Source organism: Haematobia irritans, chromosome 5, assembly GCF_050003625.1.
Source record: "Haematobia irritans isolate KBUSLIRL chromosome 5, ASM5000362v1, whole genome shotgun sequence".
NCBI classification, from domain to species: domain Eukaryota; kingdom Metazoa; phylum Arthropoda; class Insecta; order Diptera; family Muscidae; genus Haematobia; species Haematobia irritans.
The window spans coordinates 73,300,351-73,325,859 of NC_134401.1; the positions used below are offsets into that span (position 1 = coordinate 73,300,351).

At 34.8% G+C, this 25,509-nt stretch overlaps 1 protein-coding gene across 1 annotated transcript in view; it reads left to right on the top strand.

Annotated features, from left to right (window-relative positions):
- The window catches only part of LOC142239842 (uncharacterized), a 214,059-nt gene that overhangs the window by 62,210 nt on the left and 126,340 nt on the right, over positions 1-25,509 (top strand). The window contains exon 3 of the mRNA XM_075311600.1: positions 12,804-13,255. Within this exon, the coding sequence (XP_075167715.1) occupies positions 12,804-13,255 (452 nt within the window). The remainder of the gene's footprint in view (positions 1-12,803; positions 13,256-25,509) is intronic.

Consider the following 25,509-nt stretch of genomic DNA (forward strand, 5'->3'; position numbering starts at 1 on the left):
TTGGCACATACAATAGTATCGTTAAAAGTACCGCTTGTGCAAAATTTGAAGCAAATCACGGCAAAACTCTGGCTTTTGTGGCCATATAAGTTCAAATCGGACAAAAGATATATATGGGAGCTATATCTAAATCCTCTTGCGAAGTCGAGGGAGATACCAAAGTTGAAGACATGGATAGATACCGTATGCGTGAGGTGGCTTCTACTGCATCAGAACTCACCAAAGTTGAACCTATGGTTATTGCGAGAGTCACCGATATCTCTGAAGAGGACATTCTTGATGACTCGATTGAAGCGGCTGATGTGACGGTTGTTGAAAATCTCGATGGTCCTACGGATCCTCCAGATAAATCTTCATCATTGTAAGGCTGCATGTGCTGCCTTAAAAGTTCTCCTGATGAAAGGGGACATAGACATAGTTCTTATTCAAGAACCATATGTTTATAGAAACAAAATATGTGAATTAAGTACTCCGGAGTTCAAACTATTGCAGTATACTGGTAATGATGTAATTCGAGCCTGTATAATTGCTAAAAACGAGCTTAACTTGTTTCTGCTTCCTTCAATGTGCAATGCAGACACTGTCGTTGCCAATTTAGAAATAGCCAAATACAAATATTGGGTATCTTCGGTCTATATGGGACATGACAGGGAGATGCCTCCATGTGCCGTTAAGACCTTAGTTGAGGAGTCACTGAAAACAAAGACGAAACTCATTATGGGATGCGATGGGAATGTACATCATAGTATATAGGGAAGTAGTGATACTAATGCAAGGGGAGAGTCGCTAATAGAGTTTATTTTGCTTACTAATCTGGTAGTTTGCAACAAGAGAGATGCCCCAACCTTTGTCACTAAAAACAAGCAAGAGGCTTTGGACATCACCTTGGCATAGCAAGAACTGAATGAAATGATATCTGAGTGGCAGGTTTTAAATGAACACAGCTTCTCAGATCATCGCTACATCAGTTTCAAATTTGATGTTCATACCACCAAGACCATATTTCCGCCAAATGTTAGGAAAGCTGACTGGAATAGGTATAGGGAATCGTTCAATATGATGATACCGGAAATACCAGAGACAAATATGAGCACTGTGCAAGTTATCGAACACGCAGTGGAGCGGATTACTAAGACCTTCAACATTTCACTAAAAGCTGCATGCCCTAAGGGGAAGCCAAGGGGGAAAAATCGAGAACCATGGTGGTCTACGGAGTAAGGTGATATGAGGAAATTGTGCAGGAAGCTCTTTAACAAAGCAAAGTCCACCAGAGCTCCTGTGGATTGGGACGCTTACAAGAAGAATCTGAGAGGATACAAGCGAGAACTGAGAAAGGCTCAGCATAACTCTTGGAATGATTACTGCAGCAGCACTGAGAATACGTCCGAGGCTTCCAGACTACGGAAGGTGCTAGCATCCACGAGCTCCGCTCCAGGTTTCATTAAAACATCGGAGGGCAATTGGACAACGTCCAGTGAGGAGACGCTGGAGGTACTATTGGACACACATTTTCCCGGAAATCAGACGGTTGAACCATGCACTGGCGGTGCCATAGTGGCTAAGCGGTCGTTTCCTATCGAGGAAATTGTATCAGAATCTAGAATAAAATGGGCGTTAAATAGCTTTGGATCATTCAAATCCCCCGGACCTGATGGAATTACTCCGGCGGAGTTACAAGCGGTGGTTGCCAGAATTATCCCCTGGTTGTCGGCGATATATATAGGATGTATCAACTTAGCATATATTCCACGAAAGTGGAGGGAATCAAAAGTCGTTTTCATACACAGAAAAAAATTTCACGAAAATTTTTCCAATTAAAATCTTAATTGAGTTTTAAAAAATATTCAATTAAAAATTTAATTGAATCAACAAATTTTTTAATTGAAATAAAAACCAATCACACAAATTAATATTATCAATTAATTTTTTAATTGGATCAATTAATTTTTTAATTGGATCAATTAATTTTTTAATTGACTGTCAATTAATTTTTTAATTGATACTATCATTTCTGTGATTGAAGACATTTCAATTAAAAAATTAATTGGATCAATTAATTTCGTGATTGAATCAGAAAAATATTTTTTTGTGTGTACCTAAAGCGGGAAAAGCCTCTCACTCGAATGCGAAGTATTTCCGACCAATCAGCTTATCATCATTCCTACTTAAGACCATAAGCGTAGGAAGGCCTCTGGGGAGGGGGCTTAGACCCCCCAGACAAATTTTAGCCCCCCCCCCCCCCCCCCTCAGAATTTGAAAACCTATTTACGATTTTACATTTTTCTAAAAATTAAACAAGTATATACAACCGCACAAAGTTCCGCTAAAGACTTTCATGCACAATCGAATTAATTTAGTTGTGATAGCAGTTGCCGATGGCAATGTTTGAAATCTGATATTTATAAATAAATCTGTGGTTGAACTTTTGATTTAGTTGAATAACTAAAGCTCCTTTATTATTTTATTTAGTCTGGTTTAGTCAATTTAATTAAAAAAAATAGTAATTGATACTATTCTTTCATAAATTAATATCTTAATAATGCTGCAAAAAAGCATAGCCAAAAAGATGTGAAAATCTTCTTTTTGGGTCCGGAAGTGGTGCAAAATTGGCGGAGAAGCGATGAATGTAATATGAAATTGTCATAGAACGAATGTCCACCGTTTCAACAGCCGTTGCAATGAATTTGCATCAATCTTAAGTTGTGATCCAAATTCAGTGTTTTGAATGTGAATTAAAAAAATTTGTTATATTTTCCCAAATAATTAATTTTTATATTTTTTATGATTTTTAATGCATTCTAACGCTTGTTTGAAACGTTTTCCCTCGAATATTTTCAAAAATTCTATAAAAATGTCTATAATGAATTTAGCATTTTTGTGGCAAAATTTGAATAATTTGTACCATTTTATTTATTCTTACCATTTTTTAAAAGAAAATAAAAAATTACGCATTAAAATATGAAAAAATGAAGTAAAAAACTTCCTGTGTAGTTAAAATAATTAACTTCTTTCTGAGGACATTTTTGGAAGTGCTTTTAAAGATGTGACATTAGAACAACTCCCAATTTTTTTGCTGGGAAAATTGTGGAACTACTTTTAGTTGCTTTATTATAAATTAATTGTCGAGTTATTTTGATGCCTATATTGTTATTCATTTTTATGAAATAAAACATTAATTGAACCTATAAGTTCAGTCTATAAATTTTCAGCTAGGGGGGCTACAGCCCCCCCTAGGAAAATTGTCTAGCTACGCTAATGCTTAGAACTAGCGTCGATTCAAGTTTGCTCTCGAAACGACAACATGCATACTCGAAGGGCAGGTCTACTGAGACCGCATTACATGAACTAGTCAGCTTTATTGAAAGCTCACTATCTGTCAAAGAATACACAATCGTGGCATTTCTAGACATCGAAGGGGAGTTCAATAACGTCCATCCGAGCTCGATATTAAATGGACTGACAACTCTAAATGTTGATCCAGGTATACTTAGGCTGTTAGACGAACTTCTAAGGAAATAATCGAGAAGGTTCAACGGTTAAAACTAGAAGTGCCCATATGTAATAGGTACTTTAAGTTAATGTGGTATCACAATGGACTGAATAGTCTAAGTGAGCCTGAATCTTAATCGGGCTGCCACTTTAACCTAACCAATATCTAAATTTGAACCGATTTCAATCAAATTTACCAAGCATTGGTAGAATGTCAATTCTACCCTCTGTGCAAAATTTCACGAAGATCGGTAGTAAACTTTGGCTTCTGTGGTCATATGAGTCTAAATCGGACGAAAGATATATATGGGAGCTATATCTAAATCTGAACCGATTTGGCTGATATTTTGCAGGATTTTCGAGATTCATAAAATATTTGGTTTTACGGTATTTCAAGAAAATCGGTTGATAAACACGCTAACTATGACCAAATCGGGGATAAATATATATGGCAGCTGAACCGATTTTTTCCAAAACCAATAGCGATTGTCTCTGTCCCAAGAAACGGCCCTATGCCAAATTTGAGGACGATCGGACTTAAATTGCGAGCTGTACTTTGTGCACAAAATTACATATACAGACAGACGGACGGACGGACGGACAGACAGACGGACATCGCTAAATCGACTCAGAATTTAATTCTAAGCCGATCGGTATACTAAAAGATGGGACTATTTCTTGGCGTTACATACAAATGCACAAACTTATTATACCCTGTACCACAGTAGTGGTGAAGGGTATAAATACGAAAAAGAAAACACAACATGAATATAAAACTACTCCATGAGTAAGTCAACATTACTAAAGTAAAAAGCTAGTAATGGGACTCAATACATTATCATAACAAAATAAAATATAAATTATCATAAAAATAAGAAAATATATAACGAAATAAGAAAACATAAGAAAATAAACAAGAAAATAAATTAATTAATGAATTAAACACTACTCATAGATATAAATATGAAAAGGAATCAGTCTTATGTTGCGCAAATGGCAAAGTAAAGCTGCCACAACTAATCTGGCACCATTTCATTCAATTTATGTGACTCGAAACTCAAAACATTTCCTAACCAATATACGAGGTTATAACAATTTCAAATGACGTAATTTGGGGCAAACAATATAGTTACAAAAAGTTTCATGCGAAGTTTTAGGCTCACTTCGACTACTCGGTGATACCACAGACCAAGAAAGTTATAGTCGTCTCAAGTACATTCGCAGTAGAGGTAAGAATCTTTTCACGCACGATATTGTTTGATATTTCTCGAGCGAAAAATATCGTGACTCACGAATAATTTTATAAGTAATTTACCTCATGAAAACATTAGGACTATTAAGATCGAGAGCGCTATGAAACTCTTAATATCCTACACCGAAAAAAAGTTTACTATTTTTTATGAAAAATTACCTAACCCATAGTAAGAATGACCATGATTTGGCGCCAAAGATTTTTTTCATCTAGATAAGTTCATGATTTTCTTATAAATTAGTTCATGTATTACATCGTATTTTGGTTCATTATTACTATGCTGTGGGAAGAATATACCTAAACTCATTCAAAATATTCCTGCTATCCGGAAAATTGAAAAAATTTTTGGGAAACCTGTATTAAGAAATTAGTTTGAAATAAACTGTTTGTCAGCATTATTTTCAAAACAGTAGAGAAATTGAGGAATCAAAGGTACAACAAGCCTTCATAAAACTAAGAAATTTTTCGTGCTAAACATGTAAATTTTCTATTACCACCTGTATTTTATATCAAAAAATTATTATTATATTACACAAAACCATGGCTTATGATATATAATAAAGGAAATATTTTTATTCGTACGTTGGATGCAGTTACTTGTCGGTAGTTACACTCAAAAAAAAGTGAACTCTCTATTTCACTAAAGCCAATTTAACTTTTTTTTAGTTCATACAATTATTATGTTTGGAGAAAAATTCCATTACTCTAATAATTTTTGCGTAAGTTAGTTAAGTGAACTAAAAAGCGGGAAAAAATTATACACAAATTAAGCATAAAGATTTACTAAATTCGCATTTCTCACAACATAGTTCATTATTTATATAAATGTTTAAATTTTACTACAAATGCGTTCATCATGAACTTCGTATATCACTAAAGACATTCTTCCAATTTTGAACTCCAATTTTTTCCTTCAAACTACAAAATTTTCTGTAACAAGTGAAAAAACCTAATTATGTCTAATAAATTTTCTTGAATTTGTCGAAAAATATTTACTTATTTTTGTGACATCGGCGTGATGCCAGCGTTTGTAATACTGTTTAGTTAAAATTTATTAGAAATATTCAAAATTTTCTAAAATTAACCGAAAGTTTTCTTCCTGGTGGGTTCATTGTTTCTTCAGTGTAGTAACTGCTTCTTCAAAAGAGTAATATTCTACGTTATTAGGACTAAACTAATTAATTTAAATTTCCATGTTTTCTATCCATATGAAAGATATATGTGGCATAAATTGCTATATTCATTGAATTGTTGCCCAATTTCATCGATTTTGGCTAACTTTTGTTGGGTGAATTTGTCTTATAAGCATCTGAAATTGCAAAGTTGTACAAAATATAAGAAAAATATTATCAAATTCTATCGTACATATTGATTTTTAACTTACGGTTTTCAAGAGTCAATATCAGCTTAGTTAGCATTAAACAGTAAGAATATTCCAAAAAATTACCATTACAAGGCCTGTCCACCTGCAAGTGAAAATAATTATTTTTAAGAAATTGAAATTTTGGTTTTATTAAAAACGGACAAAATACCGTTTATAGAAAAACTTACCACATTGAAAAATCCATCAAGTAGGTACATTATTGGAATCATGTCCATCCATGGACTAATGGGACGTTTTTGAAATTATTCTCAGAATATATTTGAAATAAAAATATAATAAAATTAGACATAATTTGCACTTGTCATTAAGTTCGAGTTTAGCGGCCAAAATCGCAATTTTCATGATAAGTTTTCTTTAATAATCCATTATAAAAAAATAATCTTTATAAAAAACTTGGTTTGGGATATTCTCCATCAAGTTATATTTAAATTGGTATCGAAGACGTATAATTTTATACTTTTCTTAGTGATTTATTTTTAATTTTAGCGGCTAAACTCGAACCTAGTACTCACCTGTAGGAATTGCTGAAGCATAAAAAATATAGATTCAAAAAAATGGTTGCATCTCCAAACTGTGATCCAGATGTAGAATAAATATACACCATCCTATTACCACTCATGTTGTATATTTTTTATGTAAATCAATTAAAAATCCGCACTAATTTTAAACCATTAACAGAAATATACAGTTCCTTAATCTGTTATTTGTTTTATCAATAAAAAGCGTCTTTGATTTCTCTAATATCACATCATTCACTTCTCAGTTTCTAAAACGTTCGAAATAAATGTATTTTCATTAATAAACACCAATACCGCACGTACAATTTTGCAAAATTAAAACCACGTGTGCACTTCATAAATGCATCAACAGAACTGAATGCCGCAACAAAACTCAAAGACACAAATAGTCATAAAGGATACATACCTGCCGTAAAGAAAAACAAGTCCACACACACACACGATCCCTTCCTGATCTCGCTATTGCAAGAAAACAACTCTCACCACAGAAGATATCAACAACGCACAAGGAACATTCCTTTGTCTCTAGAACCAAAACAACCAACAACAGCATAAATGACGCAATAACAAACACAAACAATCTTACGAGATATACACAAAATGTCTCTAAAAACTCCCTCAGTAGCACTTTTATTGATTAGTTGGAATTCTATCTATAAGTTAAGGTAAAATATATACCAAATTTATGACGAATCTATAAAATAATGATATACACCAGTCAAGGATTATATTAACTACTTTTTATTCTACTTTATCTAAAATTTTCAATGTGAGGAAAAACACTCCAACTTATAATAAAAAGGGAAATAATCTGTAGGTAGCCATCATACGAATCGGTAATGTCGTTAAGTTAATTTTTACTACAAAAATTTTTCTCCATACAAAATTTTTTCTTAGTAAATTGTCCACATTCCGTAGCAAGATTTTTATATTGCCCATGTATTTTTATAATAGAATCAACGATGCATTAACTACTATGTTGGAAATTTGTTTAAGGAAAAATCCTTCCCATTTCGTAGTTAGTGAACTAAAAAACATTTACTGAATTTTTATAAGTTTTCCTTTAGCTAAGTTAATTTTCGTTGTGGTTACGAAAAATGAACTATGTTATAGTAAATTTGTTGAACTATGTGGAAGTTAAAATGGTCCTTAAATTTAGAAGACATTTTTTTCTGTGTACCTATTGATTTTAAACTTACGGTTTCAAGAGTATTTCCTAGAGCCAATAAGGATATCAGCTTAGTTAGCATTAAACAGTAAGAATATTCCAAAAAATTACCATTACAAGGCCTGTCTACCTGCAAGTGAAAATAATTATTTTTAATAAATTGAAATTTTGGTTTTATTAAAAACGGACAAAATACCGTTTATAGAAAAACTTACCATCCAGTAGGTACATTATTAGAATCATATCCATGGACTAATGGAACGTTTTTGAAATTATTCTCAGAATATATTTGAAATAAAGAATATTATAAAATTAGACATAATTTCCACTTGTCAGTATAGCATTAAATATTTAAGGTGGATATTAAGTTCGAATTTAGCGGCTAAAATCGTAATTTTCATGATAAGTTTTCTTTAACCCTTTCGACCCTAAAGTTGCCTGTGGGCAACTTTTTGTGTTTTGAGACTCACTGTCAGCGTTGTTTTTGTTTTTGTTCATAAAACTGTAACGGTATCGAAAGCTACAAGTGTTTTCTTCAAGTTGAATGAAAAATCAGCTAATTTGGTTGTCAATTAGCAAACAAATTTTCATTAATACGCACGTACCTCAAGAAAAAAATATTTGCGAAATTAAAAAGAGGTTTCTATACATGTGACTTTTTTCAAAAATTACAACTAAAATGTTGAAAGTTTTTATTAAATCTATTGTAGTACATGTCAAATAAAATATTTCTGGAAGTCAAATCTTAGAATTGCAAAAAAAAACAGATGAGAAATTTTTAAAATTGAAAAGTTGTCTGTGGGCAACTTTGGGCAATTGTGGTAGTAAAATTACATATTTTACATAAGGCTTGGAGAAAAAAGGTTTGAAAAACAGTGATTTTGAAAAAATTTTGAACTTCAATTGGGATGTCCCAGTGACGAGAAATGCGGCGATGATGTGGAAAGCATATCTGCAGTGCAGTGGGGAATTTGGAAGGAATCGTAAAAAGGGAGGAAGCCACTTCTTGGCAACATACTAGTGGATTAGCACGAATATTGACGCTTTATAATACTTTGGTTTTTTACACCGTCAGTTAAATTGACATGGGTTAAAAAAAAAAACATTTTCGTTAGTCACGCGTGATGCACGCGAAGCCGTGAATGAAATTTTAACGAAATCTCGTGAATATGCGTGAACGGGATTAAAGAAAAATGTGTGGCGCGTGAGTAAAAATCAAATTGTGTTCGTGATTGTGAGTGAGTAAACTTTCTCCGAAATCACGCTCCCGATAAAAATTTACTTTCACGATCCAACGCACCCTCACGATCCAACTCACGCTCAAGATAAAATTCACGTTAACGATAAAATTAATGTTCACGATAAAATTCACACACACGGTAAAACAGACACAAAAAGTCACAATCACGAACAAATTCACGTCCACGATTAAATTCAAACTCACCGATTTCAATCACCCTTACTTATTTAATCACGCTTAAGATTTCAATAGTGTGAGTCACGAGAAATTTCGTTAATTACCAGAATTTTATTGAGCCACGAAAATTGTCGTGTTCCGAAAATATTCGTGACTCACGAGATTTGTCGTGAATTACGAAAATTGTCGTGAATCGTGCGAAAGCGTGAGACATAAACGTTGTAAATGTGTGATCGTGCGCGAGTATGACTTTTCATTTCGTGAATTCATTTCGTAACCGTGAATTCCTACCCACATGGCGTGAGTGAGTACAAATATTTCTTCGTGAATGTGTTTGAGCGTGATTGAAATTCTACTCAGGCGCGCATCTAAGTATATATTTACTGTAAAATAACAAAAAACTTAACAAAAATCCAATAAAACGTAATACGTCTATCATTACAAAACAAACTATTTTGTAGTCACAATTGCCCAAAGTTGCCCACAGGCAACATTCTCTACCGCCTAAACGAATGGGCGTGGCGACCCGAAATTTTGGCTAGACGCTTCTTAAATGACATCAACATGATTAAAAGTAAAAAAAAATTTTAGCGATACCTATAAAAATTCGGGGTCGAAAGGGTTAATAATCCATTATAAAAAAATAATCTTTATAAAAAACTTGGTTTGGGGTATTCTCCATAAAGTTATATTCAAATTTGTATCAAAGACGTATAATTTTATACTTTTCTTAGTGATTTATTTTTACTTTAAGCGGCTAAACTCGAACTTAGTACTCACCTGTAGGAATTGCTGTGACATAAAAAATATAGATTAAAAAAATGGTTGCATCTCCAAACTGTGATCCAGATGTAGAATAAATATAGATCTTCCTATTACCACTCATGGTGTATATTTTTTATGTAAATCAATTAAAAATCCGCACTAATTTTAAACTATTAACAGAAATATACAGTTCCTTAATCTGTTATTTGTTTTATCAATAAAAAGCGTCTTTGATTTCTCTAATATCACATCATTCACTTCTCAGTTTCTAAAACGTTTTGAAATAAATGTATTTTCATTAATAAACACCAATACCGCACGTACAATTTTGCAAAATTAAAACCACGTGTGCACTTCATAAATGCGTCAACAGAACTGAATGCCGCAACAAAACTCAAAGCCAAAAATAGTCATAAAGGATACATACCTGCCGTAAAGAAAAACAACTCCACACACACACACACACACATGGTCGCTTTCTGAACTCGCTATTGCAAGAAAACAACTATCACCACCAAATATACCAACAACACACAAGGAACATTCCATTGTCTCTAGAATCAAAACAACCAACAACAGCATAAATGACCCAATAACAAACACAAACAATCATACGAGATATACACAAAATGTCTCTAAAAACTCCCTCACATGATGCAATGATTTCATTACTCTCTTCTCACTTCATTTTCCAGTAGCACGTTTATTGATTGGTTGGAATTCTATCTATAAGTTAAGGTAAAATATATACCAAATTTATGAGAAATCTACAAAAAATGATATACACTCGGCAAGGATTATATTAACTACTTTTGATTCTACTTTATCTAAAATTTTCAATGTGAGAAAAAACACTCCAACTTGTAAAAAGGGCAATAATCTGTAGGTAGTCATCATACGAATAGGTAATGTCGTTAAGTTAATTTTTACTACAAAAATTTTTCTCCATACAAATTATTTTCTTAGGAAATTGTTCCCATTTCGTGAACTATGTGGAAGTTAAAATGGTCCTTAAATTTACAAGACACTTTTTTCTGTGTAGGTGTCAGTAAAATTGTAAATGAATTTAGCTCTTATGTTAAGCGGTTTAAGCGTATTTGGTTGCTCACGCACATTCACGAAAATATTATTTTCGTGAGTCACGCTCACGCACGAACCTTTAGTTTGTTAATCACGTTCACGCACACTCACGTCGTTACCATCAGCGTGACTCACGCATGGGTCACGATAATTTCGTGTCACGTGCACACCTCTAATTCACAGCGCTGTAGTTTGTCTGCACACCGTAGATGACACATTTTATTCTGCAAATGAGTGATTTTTTAATTTGCCTTTATTTGTTTTCTTTCCTTTGTTCTTTTGATGAAACACCAATAATTGTAAAACCATATACAATTCTGTACATTCACACCTTTATTTGAAAGCAAATTGTCTGATTTGTATGGTAATTCTCGTTTTCCAAAAAGAAATTGAGTCACTTGACTGCGCACCAGAGATGGTCTGTATCAAACTCGTTTAGGTTTGCGACTGTCGCAAAGTTGTAAACGTCACATACGCGCCGTAAATGTAGCAAAAGTAACAAAAGTCGCAAACTCAACATACTTTAGTCACGTCAGCTAGGCAGCGGATTTGATGATATCCAAGACGATGGTATATGCGCAGAAGTTCCAATTCTTATGAATGTTCACAATTTTCGGCTTTAGTCCCCACATTTTCCCTATTGCCTTTTGCAAGAGTACAGGGTAACCGTGGCTTTTCTCGTCCTTTCTTAGCTTTAAGTTCAGTCTCCTGTCCAATATAACTCCAAGGTATTTTGCACGCTCACTAATGGGCTTTTCGATACCACCTAAGAAAATAGGCTTGACCGTGAGAAAACTTTCACAAAATTCTGCAGAAACTCACATCGAATGCCATCAAACTGAATTAAAAAATGTTCAGAATTTCTTCTATGCAAAATTAGATTTTCTACAGTAGATTTTCGACTTTTGCGACATACGTATTATACCGTCACAAATGTATGTCGCAAAAGTCACAGTTTGTGACAGGCCAACCCTGCTGCGCACTGCAAATAAACCATTGTGAATGGACATGAGACTTTTATACATTTCTTGGTCTTGGTCGTCTGCAAATGAGTGATTTTTTTCATTTGGCCTTAATTTCTTTTCTTACTTTTTTCTCTTGATGAAACACCAAATATTGGCATATACCAAGGAAGGTATAGACAACGAAAGTGAATTCACAGCGCTGTAGTTTGTCTGCACACCGTAGATGGCTCTTTTTCGTCTGCAATTGAGTGATTTTTAAATTTGGCTTTAATTTGGTTTCTTTCGTTTGTTCTTTTGATGAAACACCAAATATTGGAAAAACATGTAAAATTCTATACATCCACATCTTTTTTGTAATGCAAATTGACTGATTTGTACGGTAATTCTCGTTTTCCAAAAAGAAATTGAGTCACTTGACTGCACAATTGAGTGGAATGACTGCGCACTGCAAATAAACAACACCATGGTGAATTATCAAGGTATGTCTCTATTTTAATTGGTCTATGATATTGGGCCCAGCCACACGGACCGAGGCTTGCTAGTGAACAATAACACTCATTACTATTCACTATTTTTGTAACTTCTAAGAAGAAAAGAGTGCCCTTTCGTTAGTTTTTATGAAGATTCCCTTGGGAATCATATATATTTTTCACTATTTTAATGTTTAATAAAAGCTTTTATAAAAATTATATTTTAATGAAATAACAACATTTTGAGTTATATATCATTCATGCAATATTTCTTTGTTTATTCTTTTCTCTATAGGGGTCTATTCCTATGTGTCTAACGACCATTTTAAGGATCTCAAAGCAGAATATAGCTTTTCAAAAACCAGATCGCATATAGTCCAGAATACGGAACCTGAACAATTTAAAAGTGAATTGTCCTCCAAAATGCAAAAGACGTATACAGTCCTCAATCAACAGCGGCAACGTGTGCATTATGAACAGAAAGATATCATACACAATGGTGTGTTAGAGGAGACCTATCAACGAGAGAAATATAATAATTCTATCACCGAAAAATCGGAAAAGGCATGGAACTCCAAGTCAGAAGAAAACAATCGAATGCTTAACACGAGTATATCCAATATTGAAAACATATATCCCACTAGTGAATCGACACATTTTGGTACAGAAAATTCCACTCTTGTAACAACACAAATTGGTGCAACAGCGCTTCTTCCCTGTACAGTTCATCAAATTGGAGAAGGAGTCGTAAGTATTACTCTCTCGCTCTCTATCTCTACACTGAAAAACAGTGAACCCTTTTCCATTGCAAAATGAACTAAACTGTAGTAAAATTGACCATGATGTAGCCTTTCAGGTTTTTTCTGTTTGTTTAGTTTATAATTTTCTTAAATTTTAGTTCATTTATGGTATTGTATTTTAGCATAGACCAATTAAATATAGAGACATACTTTGAAAATTCACCATGGTTTTGTTTATTTGCAGTGCGCAGTCATTCCACCATAGACCAAGGAAGGTTTAGACATCTCAAGTGAATTCACCATGGTTTTGTTTATTTGCAGTGCGCAGTCATTCCACTCAATTGCGCAGTCAAGTGACTCAATTCCTTTTTGGAAAACGAGAATAACCGTACAAATCAGCCAATTTGATTTACAAAAAAGGTGTAGATGTATAGAATTTTATATGTTTTTCCAATATTTGGTGTTTCATCAAGAAAACAAATTAAATCCAATTAAAAAAATCACTCAATTGCATACGTAAAAGAGCCCTCTACGGTGTGCAGACAAACTACAGCGATGTGAATTCACTTGAGATGTCTATACCTTCCTTGGTCTATGATTTTAGTTCAATACACCACCATTAGATTTATAGATCCCCTATACGCAAGTTAAAAACGTGTATTATTTTGGTTAACTTGAAAATTTTTGGGAAACCCGATATAAAATTTGGTTAACAGTCTCTGTTTAGCGTTGTGCTAAAAATTTAGTCAGTATTGTAATTATAGGTATTGCTATAATTTTGCTCAATACAGTAAATAGCGGTTTGCTGGTTGACATGTCGATCAGTGTGTGAGTGGCCACCACATTGTCTCACTGCAGTTGTTGTTGTTGTCCATTTGCTGAATAATGACAACAATCAGTGTTGTCAGTATTTTTCGGGATATTGTCCCCAAAATAAGACGCTTTCATCCCCAAAAATCCCCAATTTAATTTAAAATTCCCCACAAAAATTCCCAATACAGTTTTTGGCAAGTTTTTTGAAAAAAGAAATAGGCTCTGCTGTAAAAAATCCGTCATAATCTAAAAGTTTTAAAAATATGCAATTTTTTATACCAGTTTGCGAGTTACAATCCAAAAAATGAGACGGGTGCTCAAAATATTATCTGATACAATCCCTCATCAGAATTAATTATTGGTATAAAGAATCATCGAATTTATATCTTATGCAAATCATCTTCTAAATGACCGAGAAAGAAAAAAAAGAGTTGGGTCAACATGTCCTCACGAAATAATTTCACAATAGTGAACAATTTCATAGAAACAACGTAAATTGTAAAGTGGCTCTTGGAATAGATTTTTTTTCATATTTTAAAGATTCTCTGTACTTCTTTAAGCCACTTTTTAAGCATATAGATGTAAAGAATTTCATATAAACTCAAAACCTGATTTGTTATACTGACCAGAATTCCCCACAAAAATCCCCAAATTTTTGGAAATTCCCCACCAAATCCCCAAGTCCCCAACTCCAAAATTTTGTCCCCATCCACGAAAAAATATCCCCGATTTGGGGAAAAATCCCCAATACTGGCAACACTGACAACAATGACGATTGCAGTGACGTTTGATAAATCTTCAGTTCAGTTCGTTGTAATCGTTTACTAAAACCGTATCCCCCCGTGACCGTGAAAAGTGACCAAAAAAAAAGGAAAAAGGTTTTGATAAAATAATAAAAATAACACAGTGATTTGAGAAATATGTAAAAAGAACATTATAAAGTAATATACTTACCAACTAAAAGTGTACATAAAAGAACATTGAGAAAAGAAAAAACAAAATTACTTTAAAGACAATACTTACCAATAAATGTAAAAAAAACGAGTTAAAATCAAAATTGTAAATTAATTGCCGTGAGATATTTCAGATAAAATTGAATTAAAACGAATCTTTAGATCTTAACCTAATATTGCCCCTGTTATTGCACTAAAAATTAAAATTGCAAATATTGCAGACAAAAATTTGTAAATATTAAAAACGTTTCTAACGAACGTGAATTGTAAATATTGCTGTACCTTATATTGAAAAAATCCATACTTACCCTAAACATTGTTACTTACCATATACTGTCATTAAAGCTTTGAAAAAACTGAACATTATATTTGCCTTATACTTACCCTATACTTACCTTTGAATTTAATAAAACCTAAACGTGAATTTGAACCAGAACTAAATTCTTGCACTTTGGAATTCAAAAACGAAAAATTAAGGTTTGAACATGGTCCATTCGAACCGAATTGTGTAAAAATAAATAATATAAAATTGGACAGTGTGCTTTTGTCAAAATTTAACAAAAAATAAAGAGTGTCTCAAAACATTTTAATTAAAAAATCGAATTGCAAAGTGTTTAAGTGAAAGTGAAGACATTGAAAAAGAAAGTCAAACAAATTCAAAAACATTGTGGGTTCGCCAAGATCAATTAAAAAGACAACATAAAAAATGAAATCAAGTGTTAAAAATTTAAACAAAATTTGAAAACATAAATAGCGGTTCGGTACGGCATTAAATATCAACAACAAAATTTAAATTTAAAGAAAAAGAACTTTCTGGAAATTTTGTGCAATTTTCTTCCGTTACAACGGTAAGATTTATTCAGCCACACAACATATTGGTGGACAGACATTTGGCGCCGAGAACCATTACACACAACTTTACACAAACACACATATACCAGCTACAAAGTGAGTACCCATTTTGGTTTTTTATATGCACCACAACAAGAAGAGAATACTTGGGCGACGCATTTATTGACTCATTTTCCTATGCAAATAAGAAAAGATTTGCGATCTGTGCTTGACCCATGTATGCTATGCTTGTTAGTTCTAGTGGAGAATTTTTGGTGAATTTTATGATGGAGTCTACTGACCTACAACAACTTTGAGACACATACTTACCCTTTGAAGATTTGTACAACAATTACACTTTGGAGAATACACGAATTTTTGTACACGTCTTAAGAAATTCGCAACCTTTCTTTTGGATTTTTTGTGCAAAAATTACACTTTGAGAAATATACATATACTTATCCCCTGGAAAAAGTTTTTGAACAACCACACCAGTTTGAAAAATACTATACATACTTACCCTTGGAAATTTTTGTGTAACCACCCTTCAGTTCTTGGGACTGGTCCCAAACCGGTCGATTCACCTGTCCTTTATAGCCGGTACAGGTCCTTTAACTGGTTAGGTGACCGGTGAAATTAACATGGGGTTGTCATAGGAAGGGTCAATAGACCTCCACATAGATACCTACAAACCAATCCTTTAACCGGTTGTTTTCAACCCACCAATTAACCAGTTCAAATAGACATGTTAGAGAGACAGTTCTAAAAAAACAAATTTTCCACCAATTTTACTTCTTGTTTCTATCAATGTTTTTTTTATTTGTCTTATGTTATTTTACCTAATTTTTACAATTTGAAAAACTTTTTCGCTCCGGCCAGGTTTTGAACCTGGGTTTACTGGCAGCATAACAAAACGCCTTAACGCATTCAGCCACAAACGCCATTGAACACCCAGCGTTGAAACGTCAATTTAAATGTTTGTGATATTGGTAGAAAATGAACAAATGGAGGGAAAATATAACTGAAAAAAAATCTAAAAATAGAACTGTCCCTGTTATAGATGCAAAAGGGCCAGAAATGTGTTAATTAACCCTGTGATAGAGACATTTGAACCGGTTAGGGGATGGGTTCATTGTGGTCTAGAGACAAATTCATGAAGTGGCTACCAATTGGCTAAATACAACCAGTCCCATGACCGGTATAAAATTCCAATTGCTTGGAAAAAGGGGTCAATTGGCACCAAAAAAACTGAAGGGCATTTTGGGAAAGACTCATACATATACCAATGCAAATTTTTTCTACAAAATCATACCAGGAAATACCAATACATACAAACCTTTGCTATTTATTTTATTTGACCCGTTTTAAAAGCACATTTATTTGTAGTTGGAAAACCATTTGATTTACATGAAATTAGTTTATGTTTCACAACGGAACATTTATATGTTTACTAACGACACGAAGTGTGAAAATTGTTTACTTTGATCCAATTTTAGACCCAATTATATGAACTGTTTTTGGTTTGTTCAAAAAATTTTACATTTATAACTTTTTCGGTGCAAAAAAAAAACTGAAACTTTCGAAGCGGCTACGTACACAAACTTCGATCATACCCCTCGTATATATATTTCCTTTCGGTATTTGACAAAGTGACTTAAGTCCAATTACAATAAATTCTACCATTAATTTGTTTAAATGATTTAAGTCAAAAAGTTATAAAGCCAGATTTGGGATTAATATCTACAACAACATTTCTGAACGTTTCAAGCAATTTTTTCACAGCGTCCCCCATACATACAAATTCGAAATTCGGCAAAATTATTTTTAATGTTTGAAATTTTGAAAATCGTTCATGAATGGCAAAATTCATTTGAATGAAGACTCTTATCTAAATTTGGAATCGGTTGGCAATATTCACTGTTCTGTGAAATTATTTGTGGGATTTTAAGCTTTGTCAAAATTTCCGTAACATTTTGGGAAGATTTTTATGGAAATTGGTTTGATTTTCTGGTGATATTTGTTGGTAATCTTGTCTGTAAATTTCCGTAAGCTGATAACTCGACCCATTAATTTACAGTGTGATACAAATACCATATTTGTTCTTGTGGAAAATTTTTATTGTGTAAAAACGTATGTCAAAAGTCGTAACATGTTGTCTGACTTTACGGTGGCCATATATGTTACAAAGTGACCCAAGTCATTTTTATTGAAAATCAGCTCGTTTTTCCTGAAATAATTTAATCGATATTTTGACGTTTTTTATTGACGGTTATTGTGAATTTCGAACGTTTTTGTCATTCTCGTTTGCACTATTCTGGAACTGACCCGATATTGATTTTATTTCTTCTGACTTCAACGGTTTTATAAATTTGTGAAAGTTTGAGAAAGTAATTTATCATTTTATACAATTTTCTCCCCATATATTCAAATACAACATTATTGCGAATAGCTCATCAAAATTGTTCAAAAAAAATTTTTTGTAAGTAGCTAAAATTCGCATACATTTGTTTATCAGTTTGTTTATCTTTGCAAAGTTTTGCCGAATCAAAATTTTGACTTAAGACTCCAAACTGAGTAAAATGGAGAAAATTATTCGGGAGAAATTTGCCAATGGCATCAATGATTTAAATGACTTAGAGAGTATTTATGCCGTGGAAAAAACTACTGAAAACCTTCGTGAACTTGAGGCCCTAAGAGCAGAAGTTGAGACCCTATGGACAAACGTTAAAAAATCCTATTTGGATTGTCGCGATTATGTTCCACAAGGGGAGGAACAGGCAATTGACAAATCAAAACTTCGTACTCACTATAATGAAGCAATGTCGTCATATAAAAGAGTTCTGAGTGCATTTAATGCGGATATAATCGACTTAAAAGATCAGGTTTCCAAAGAAAAGGAAGAAAGGCAATCGTTTGGGACCCCTCCCACTACTAGTGATTTTTCAACAGCATTAAGACTGCCTCCCTGTGACACAGACATTTTCAGAGGGGGATATTCAGCGTGGCCATCTTTTAGAGATCTATTTTCCGCCATCTATATAAACAACTCTCGACTCAGCAATGTCGAAAAACTTTTCCACTTGACCCAAAAAACATCTGGTGAAGCAAGGGAAATAATTAGTAATGTTCCACTCACCAACGACGGGTTTACATTGGCATGGAAAATTTGAAAGATCGTTACGAGAACAAAAGAATGCAGGTTAACGAACAATTGGAAATAATTTTCAATTTACCAAATGTTTCTATCGACTCAAGTCAATCGGTTTAGAAGCTGCAACGGACAGTAAATACTTGTGTTCAAACGTTAGAAACATTGGGTATAGAAGTCAAGCAATGGGACCCAATTTTAATTTATCTTTGTTCTGCTAAATTGCCAAGACCATTTCTTGAGGAATTCGAAAGTTCTTTAGAGGATTGCAAGACTCTTCCAACTTGGCATAGATTCGACCTTTTTTTGACTCATACATTTAAAACTCTCGAGTCAGTGGGAAATATAAAGCCAATTTTCAATTTTCATAAGTAGAAAATTTGTCAATAGTTTTCAAACGAACGTCTCACAAAAAACCCAACCCACCGGGGGTAAAAATAAGTTAGATTCTAAATTGTCGTCCAGAAATCAAAATCCAAACAAACAAACTTGTCCACTTTGTAAAGAAAGGCATTTTATTCGGGATTGTCCGAAATTTATTGAGAAAACTGTGAACGACAGAATTCATGTGGTTAAAATTTCTCATCTTTGCTATAATTGTCTTTCGTCCAATCATGGAATTAAAGACTGCAAAAGCAATTACACTTGTCGAGAATGTAACATGCGGCATCACACAATGTTACACAAGGGAACCGAAACCCAATCTAGTAGTCATGACCCAATAAGAGACGTAGTACGACCTAGCACTAGTGCTTCGGCTCTAACAACACAAATACAGTCCACTTCAAACATGGAAAACAACATTACAACTTTGACCCTTCAAGATGATCAAACTTGTGCGTATCATCCCAGGGGTACATTACTTTTCACGGTCTTGGTCCAAATCGAATCTCGCGGACAATTGTTTGATGCCAGAGCGATCATTGACTCTGGATCTCAATCCACTTTCATATCTGAAAAACTTAAAAATAAATTGTGTTTGCCAACTAGACGAAATTTAGTACATATTACTGGATTTATTGAGATGTTGGCAGAAACTTCGACGAAAGCTTGTCTTTTCAATTTACATTCTCGTCTAGACCCTAGTTTCCATTTAGAAGTTTGGGCTCCTGTTTTGCGGACCCTTCCGTCAAATTTACCATCACGAAATCTAGACTTTGCACAACTTAGGGATGTTGTCAAGCTTGATCTGGCAGATCCAAAATTCTACATCAGTCAACCCGTTGATCTTCTAATTGGAATGGATATAGGACCCTTAATTTTTGATATTGATACTCCTATGAAATCAATCAGCTCTTTATTGGCCCAACATTCCGTTTTTGGGTGGATTGTTGGTGGTCCAATAATTCAAGAAAAGGTGGACGAAAACCGGATTCCTTTAATTAACACTGTTTCCACTCGTTTTTGGGAGGTGGAGGAAATCCCAAAAAAGATTTTGAGATCAGAAGATGATGCATTTTGCGAATTAAACTTCAAAAACACTACAAAGCGTAATGAACAGGGCAGATATATTGTGACCCTCCCATTTAAAAATTGTGAAGAATTAGGAAATTCTCGAAATATCGCAATGACACAATTTTTCCGAATGGAGAAGAAGTTAATGAAGACTCCTGATATAAAGGCACAATATGATCAAACAATTTTAGAATATTTGGAACTTGGGCACATGAGAAAAATTTCGCCTCAAGAAATCGCGAAGACTCCGAATTATTATTTGCCGCATCATGCGGTGATTAAACCTGATCGGCTGACAACAAAACTTCGGGTGGTTGTCAATGCTTCAAGTCCTTCGTCAAACAAGCGAAGCCTTAATGATAATTTGTTTACTGGACCCATTCTCCAGCAGGATCTTGTCTTACAAATTTTGAAATTGAGGTTCTTTAAGTATGTTTATAGTGCGGATGTCACAAAGATGTACAGACAAATTCTGCTCGACAAAAATCAGACACAATATCAGCGTATACTTTTTAGAAAATCTCCCACAGACCCTTAGAAGACTTTGAACTCTTAACAGTCACTTTTGGAGTTAACTGCGCTCCATTCCTTGCAATCCGGACACTTCTTCAACTTGCAGAAGATGTGACGAACACATATCCTCTTGCGTCAAAAATTATAAGAGAAAACTTATACGTAGATGATATTTTAGCTGGCGCGCATACTGTCGAAGACGCTATTAAATCTCGTAAAGAGTTAATTCTAGCTTTGGACTCTGCGGGTTTTCAGTTAATAAAGTGGTCGTCTAATAATCACAACGTTATTCAGGATTTGCCTTCAGAACAATTGCTTCCACTTAATTGGTTGGATTTATCTGAGGATTCATCAATCAAGACACTAGGAGTTAGGTGGAATATATCGGGGGATTATTTCACATTTAATCAACCAACCATAGATGTTAGGCAAAACTACACCAAAAGAGAAGTTTTATCTTCTATTGCAAAATTATTTGACCCATGTGGATGGTTAGCTCCAGTAATTGTGAAAGCCAAATTGGTTATGCAGCAGATATGGCTGGACAAAATCGACTTGGATGACCCTTTAAAAACAATTACGCTCATAAATTGGCCAAATTTCGTAAGAAATAGCGGCGCTATCGATTCTGTCAAAATTCCTAGATGGATTAATTTTATCCCAAGTTCGCAAATAGAGATTCACGGTTTTTGCGATGCATCCGAGAGCGCATATGGGGCAGCTTTATATATTAGGTTCGAACTCCAAGATCACCAAGTTGAAACTCATCTGATTGCTGCTAAGACCCGCGTTGCTCCAATTAAAAAGATTTCATTGCCCCGACTCGAGCTGTGCGGGGCAGTTTTACTTTCTAAGTTAGCATCAGCAACCATTACAAATCTTCAAATTTCAAATTACTCAACAGATTCGACAATCGTGTTAGCGTGGTTAAAAAAGCCTCCATGTGCGTGGAGTACATTTGTGGGAAATCGTGTATCTGAAATTCTGGAAAATGTTGGCAATGATAAATGGCAACATGTTGACTCCGAAGATAACCCAGCTGATGTAGCTAGCAGAGGTTGTACACCTTCTGAATTAAAAACTCATCATTTATGGTGGCATGGGCCACAATGGTTGAAACTGCCTAGAGACAGATGGCCGAAATTTGAAATGTTGGGAGACACAAATTTAGAAACAAAGACTGTGAAGTCTTTGTTTCTTCCACTTTTGAAGACCCTTTGATGCGATTCTCTTCACTACCACGAGCTTACAGGGTAATGAGTTATGTTTTACGGTTTTGGAGAAACACCGGGCAAAATAGATCACATCTTAGAATTTCGACCCAGGAGATAACTCCAGAAGAAATTCAAGAAACAAAACGATGGTTGCTCATTATGACTCAAAGTCAATATTTTGCACATGAGTACACGAATTTAGTAAAGAATATAAAAATTTCGTCTACCAGTAGTTTGCTAACAATGAATCCCTTTATTGACTCACACGGGGTTATGCGGTCCAACGGACGACTTGTACAGTCACCCGTTCTAAGTTATAATGAAAGACATCCTATTCTTTTGCCATATGATGCTCGGTTTACACAACTTTTGGTAGAGTTTACTCATAAAGTTACTCTTCATGGTGGTAATCAACTTATGACTCGTGTTTTGAGATCGGAATTCTGGATATTCCGATTAAAACCTTTGGTGAAGAAAGTAATACATAACTGTAAGACTTGCATTTTATTTAAACGACACACACAATCTCAGATAATGGCCTCACTTCCACCTGAACGTACCTTTCTTTCCCGACCATTTACTAATACAGGGGTGGATTTTGCAGGGCCTTTCAATATTAAGAATTATAAAACGAGGGTCTGTTTGATAACTAAGGGCTAAATATGTATCTTCGTATGTTTTGCAACAAAGGCTGTTCACTTGGAATTTATCGTCGCAATCATTTCTTGCTGCTTTTTCACGATTTATTGCACGACGAGGTTGTCCTTCGTGTATGTACTCCGATAATGGGAAGAATTTTGCTGGAGCTGCAGAACTTCTCCGAAAAGATCGCCTTCAGTTTCTAAAAACACTTCAGACCCAAACTTTGCAACAGTATTCTCACAACAATCTTGTTTGGAAATTTATACCTCCTGGTGCCCCCCACATGGGCGGTTTGTGGGAAGCGGGTGTAAAATCTCTGAAAACACACTTACGAAAATTTATTCCCAGTATGAGGAATTATCCACAATATTAGCTCGTATAGAAGCTTGCTTGAACTCTAGGCCTTTACATAAAGCGAGCGACGACCATAATGGTTTTTCACCTTTGACTCCTGGTCACTTTTTAATCCGTACATCCATGTTGGCTCCTGCAGAGCCCGATATTTCTGGTCAGGACGTAACTCTCGCAAACAGATGGCAACGCCTCAAAATTATATCACAATATTTTTGTATGCGGTGGAATACAGAATATCTCAATGATTTGCACCGTCGAACCAAATGGAAATATCAACAAGACAATCTTAAAGAAAATGATCTCGTTGTCATCAAGGATGACAGGTTTCCTCCAACCGAATGGGCAATGGGTCGTATCGAAAAAACTTATCCAGGCACAGACCAAAATACTCGAGTAGTTGGCATACGAACATGTAGAGGTACAATAAGTAGACCCATCACCAAAATTGTCAAACTATTTTCAGCCTGACTATGCGTGTGCTCTATAGTCAGTTTAGCGTGGTACTCGCAGCATTTTTTATTTTCAGACATGGCAGCCTATTTACCAGCAGTGGAAAACCAGGGCGTTGAACGTCGAGGTCGGAAAGACAGATCCAGGGAGCGTCCGTCGGCAGTACGACGATAACGATCCACTAATCGCAGTGACAATCACGTTGACTGGCGTGGCCGACCAACCAACTGGCAGTACTCGTGCGGCCTCTGCCAGGAGGATCATGCCATTAGCTCATGTCCTCGTTTTAGAGAAAAATCGGCAAGGCAGCGATATGATACTGTCGAACGACGAGGGTATTGCCGAAATTGTCTAGCAAGGAGTCATTTAGCCCCAGATTGTCAGTCGCTTAGCGGGTGTCGCCAGTGTAATTTGCGTCACCATACCCTCTTACATGGGGCGCCTCAACTTGAAGACCCACAGCGACCTGCACATTTGTTTGGCCCTCCAGCTTCCGTAGTGGTACAACCAGCTGCAGATGCGTTACCACCAGTGGACAATACCCCATTCAGGTGGGACTTAGTGTTCGTGCCTACTGCCATGGTACGAATTTCAGAAAATGATGTCGATCGCTATACTACTGTAAGAGCGTTAATAAGCCAGTCAACAACTATGTCAAGAATCGCCTACTCAACATTTCGTCGTATTGGGCTTCGATCATTCAATCACCGTGGCCAGAGGTTTACAACCTTCAGATTAATGCCTCGAAGTACCAGTGGCACGTGGGCTTTGCGAGTAAATGCTCTTATTACCAATGAACTTCCGACCCGACCCTATTCTGACCCAATAATTGATGACCCTACAAGAGATCTGGCAACCGACGCTCTCGCCGACATGGACCCACGCTCGAACTCCCCGATTGATCTAGAACTTGGTGCCGACGTGTATCCTGCTTTGAGAAGAGATGGCCATGTGTTTACCGGCCTTGGAGACGTACATGAATATCAAACCAATCTTGGATATGTGTTCGCCGGGCCCATTAGAAACATGCCGAGAGAATAAGATTATCATACAAATCACTTTGTGGTACACATGTCACGGGGGGGGGGGGGGGGCTGGATGTTTAGCGTTGTGCTAAAAATTTAGTCAGTATTGTAATTATAGGTATTGCTATAATGTTTCTCAATACAGTAAATAGCGGTTTGCTGATTGACATGTCGATCAGTGTGTGAATGACCACCATATTGTCTCACTGCTGTTGTTGTTGTTGTCCATTTGCTGAATAATGACAACAATGACAGCAGTGACGTTTGATAAATCTTCAGTTCAGTTCGTTGTAATCGTTTACTAAAACCGCATCCCCCCGTGACCGTGAAAAGTGACAAAAAAAAAGGAAAAAGGTTTTGATAAAATAATAAAAATAACACAGTTATTTGAGAAATCTGTAAAAAGAACATTATAAAGTAATATACTTACCAACTAAAAGTGTACATAAAAGAACATTGAGAAAAGAAAAAACAAAATTACTTTAAAGACAATACTTACCAATAAATGTAAAAAAACGAGTTAAAATCAAAATTTTAAATTAATTGCCGTGAGATATTTCAGATAAAATTGAATTAAAACGAAACTTTAGATCTTAACCTAATATTGCCCCTGTTATTGCACTAAAAATTAAAATTGAAAATATTGCAGAGAAAAATTTGTAAATATTAAAAACGTTTCTAACGAAAGTGAATTGTAAATATTGCTGTACCTTATATTGAAAAAATCCATACTTACCCTAAACATTGTTACTTACCATATACTGTCATTAAAGCTTTGAAAAAACTGAACATTGTATTTGCCTTATACTTACCTTATACTTACCCTATACTTACCCTATACTTACCTTATACTTACCCTATAC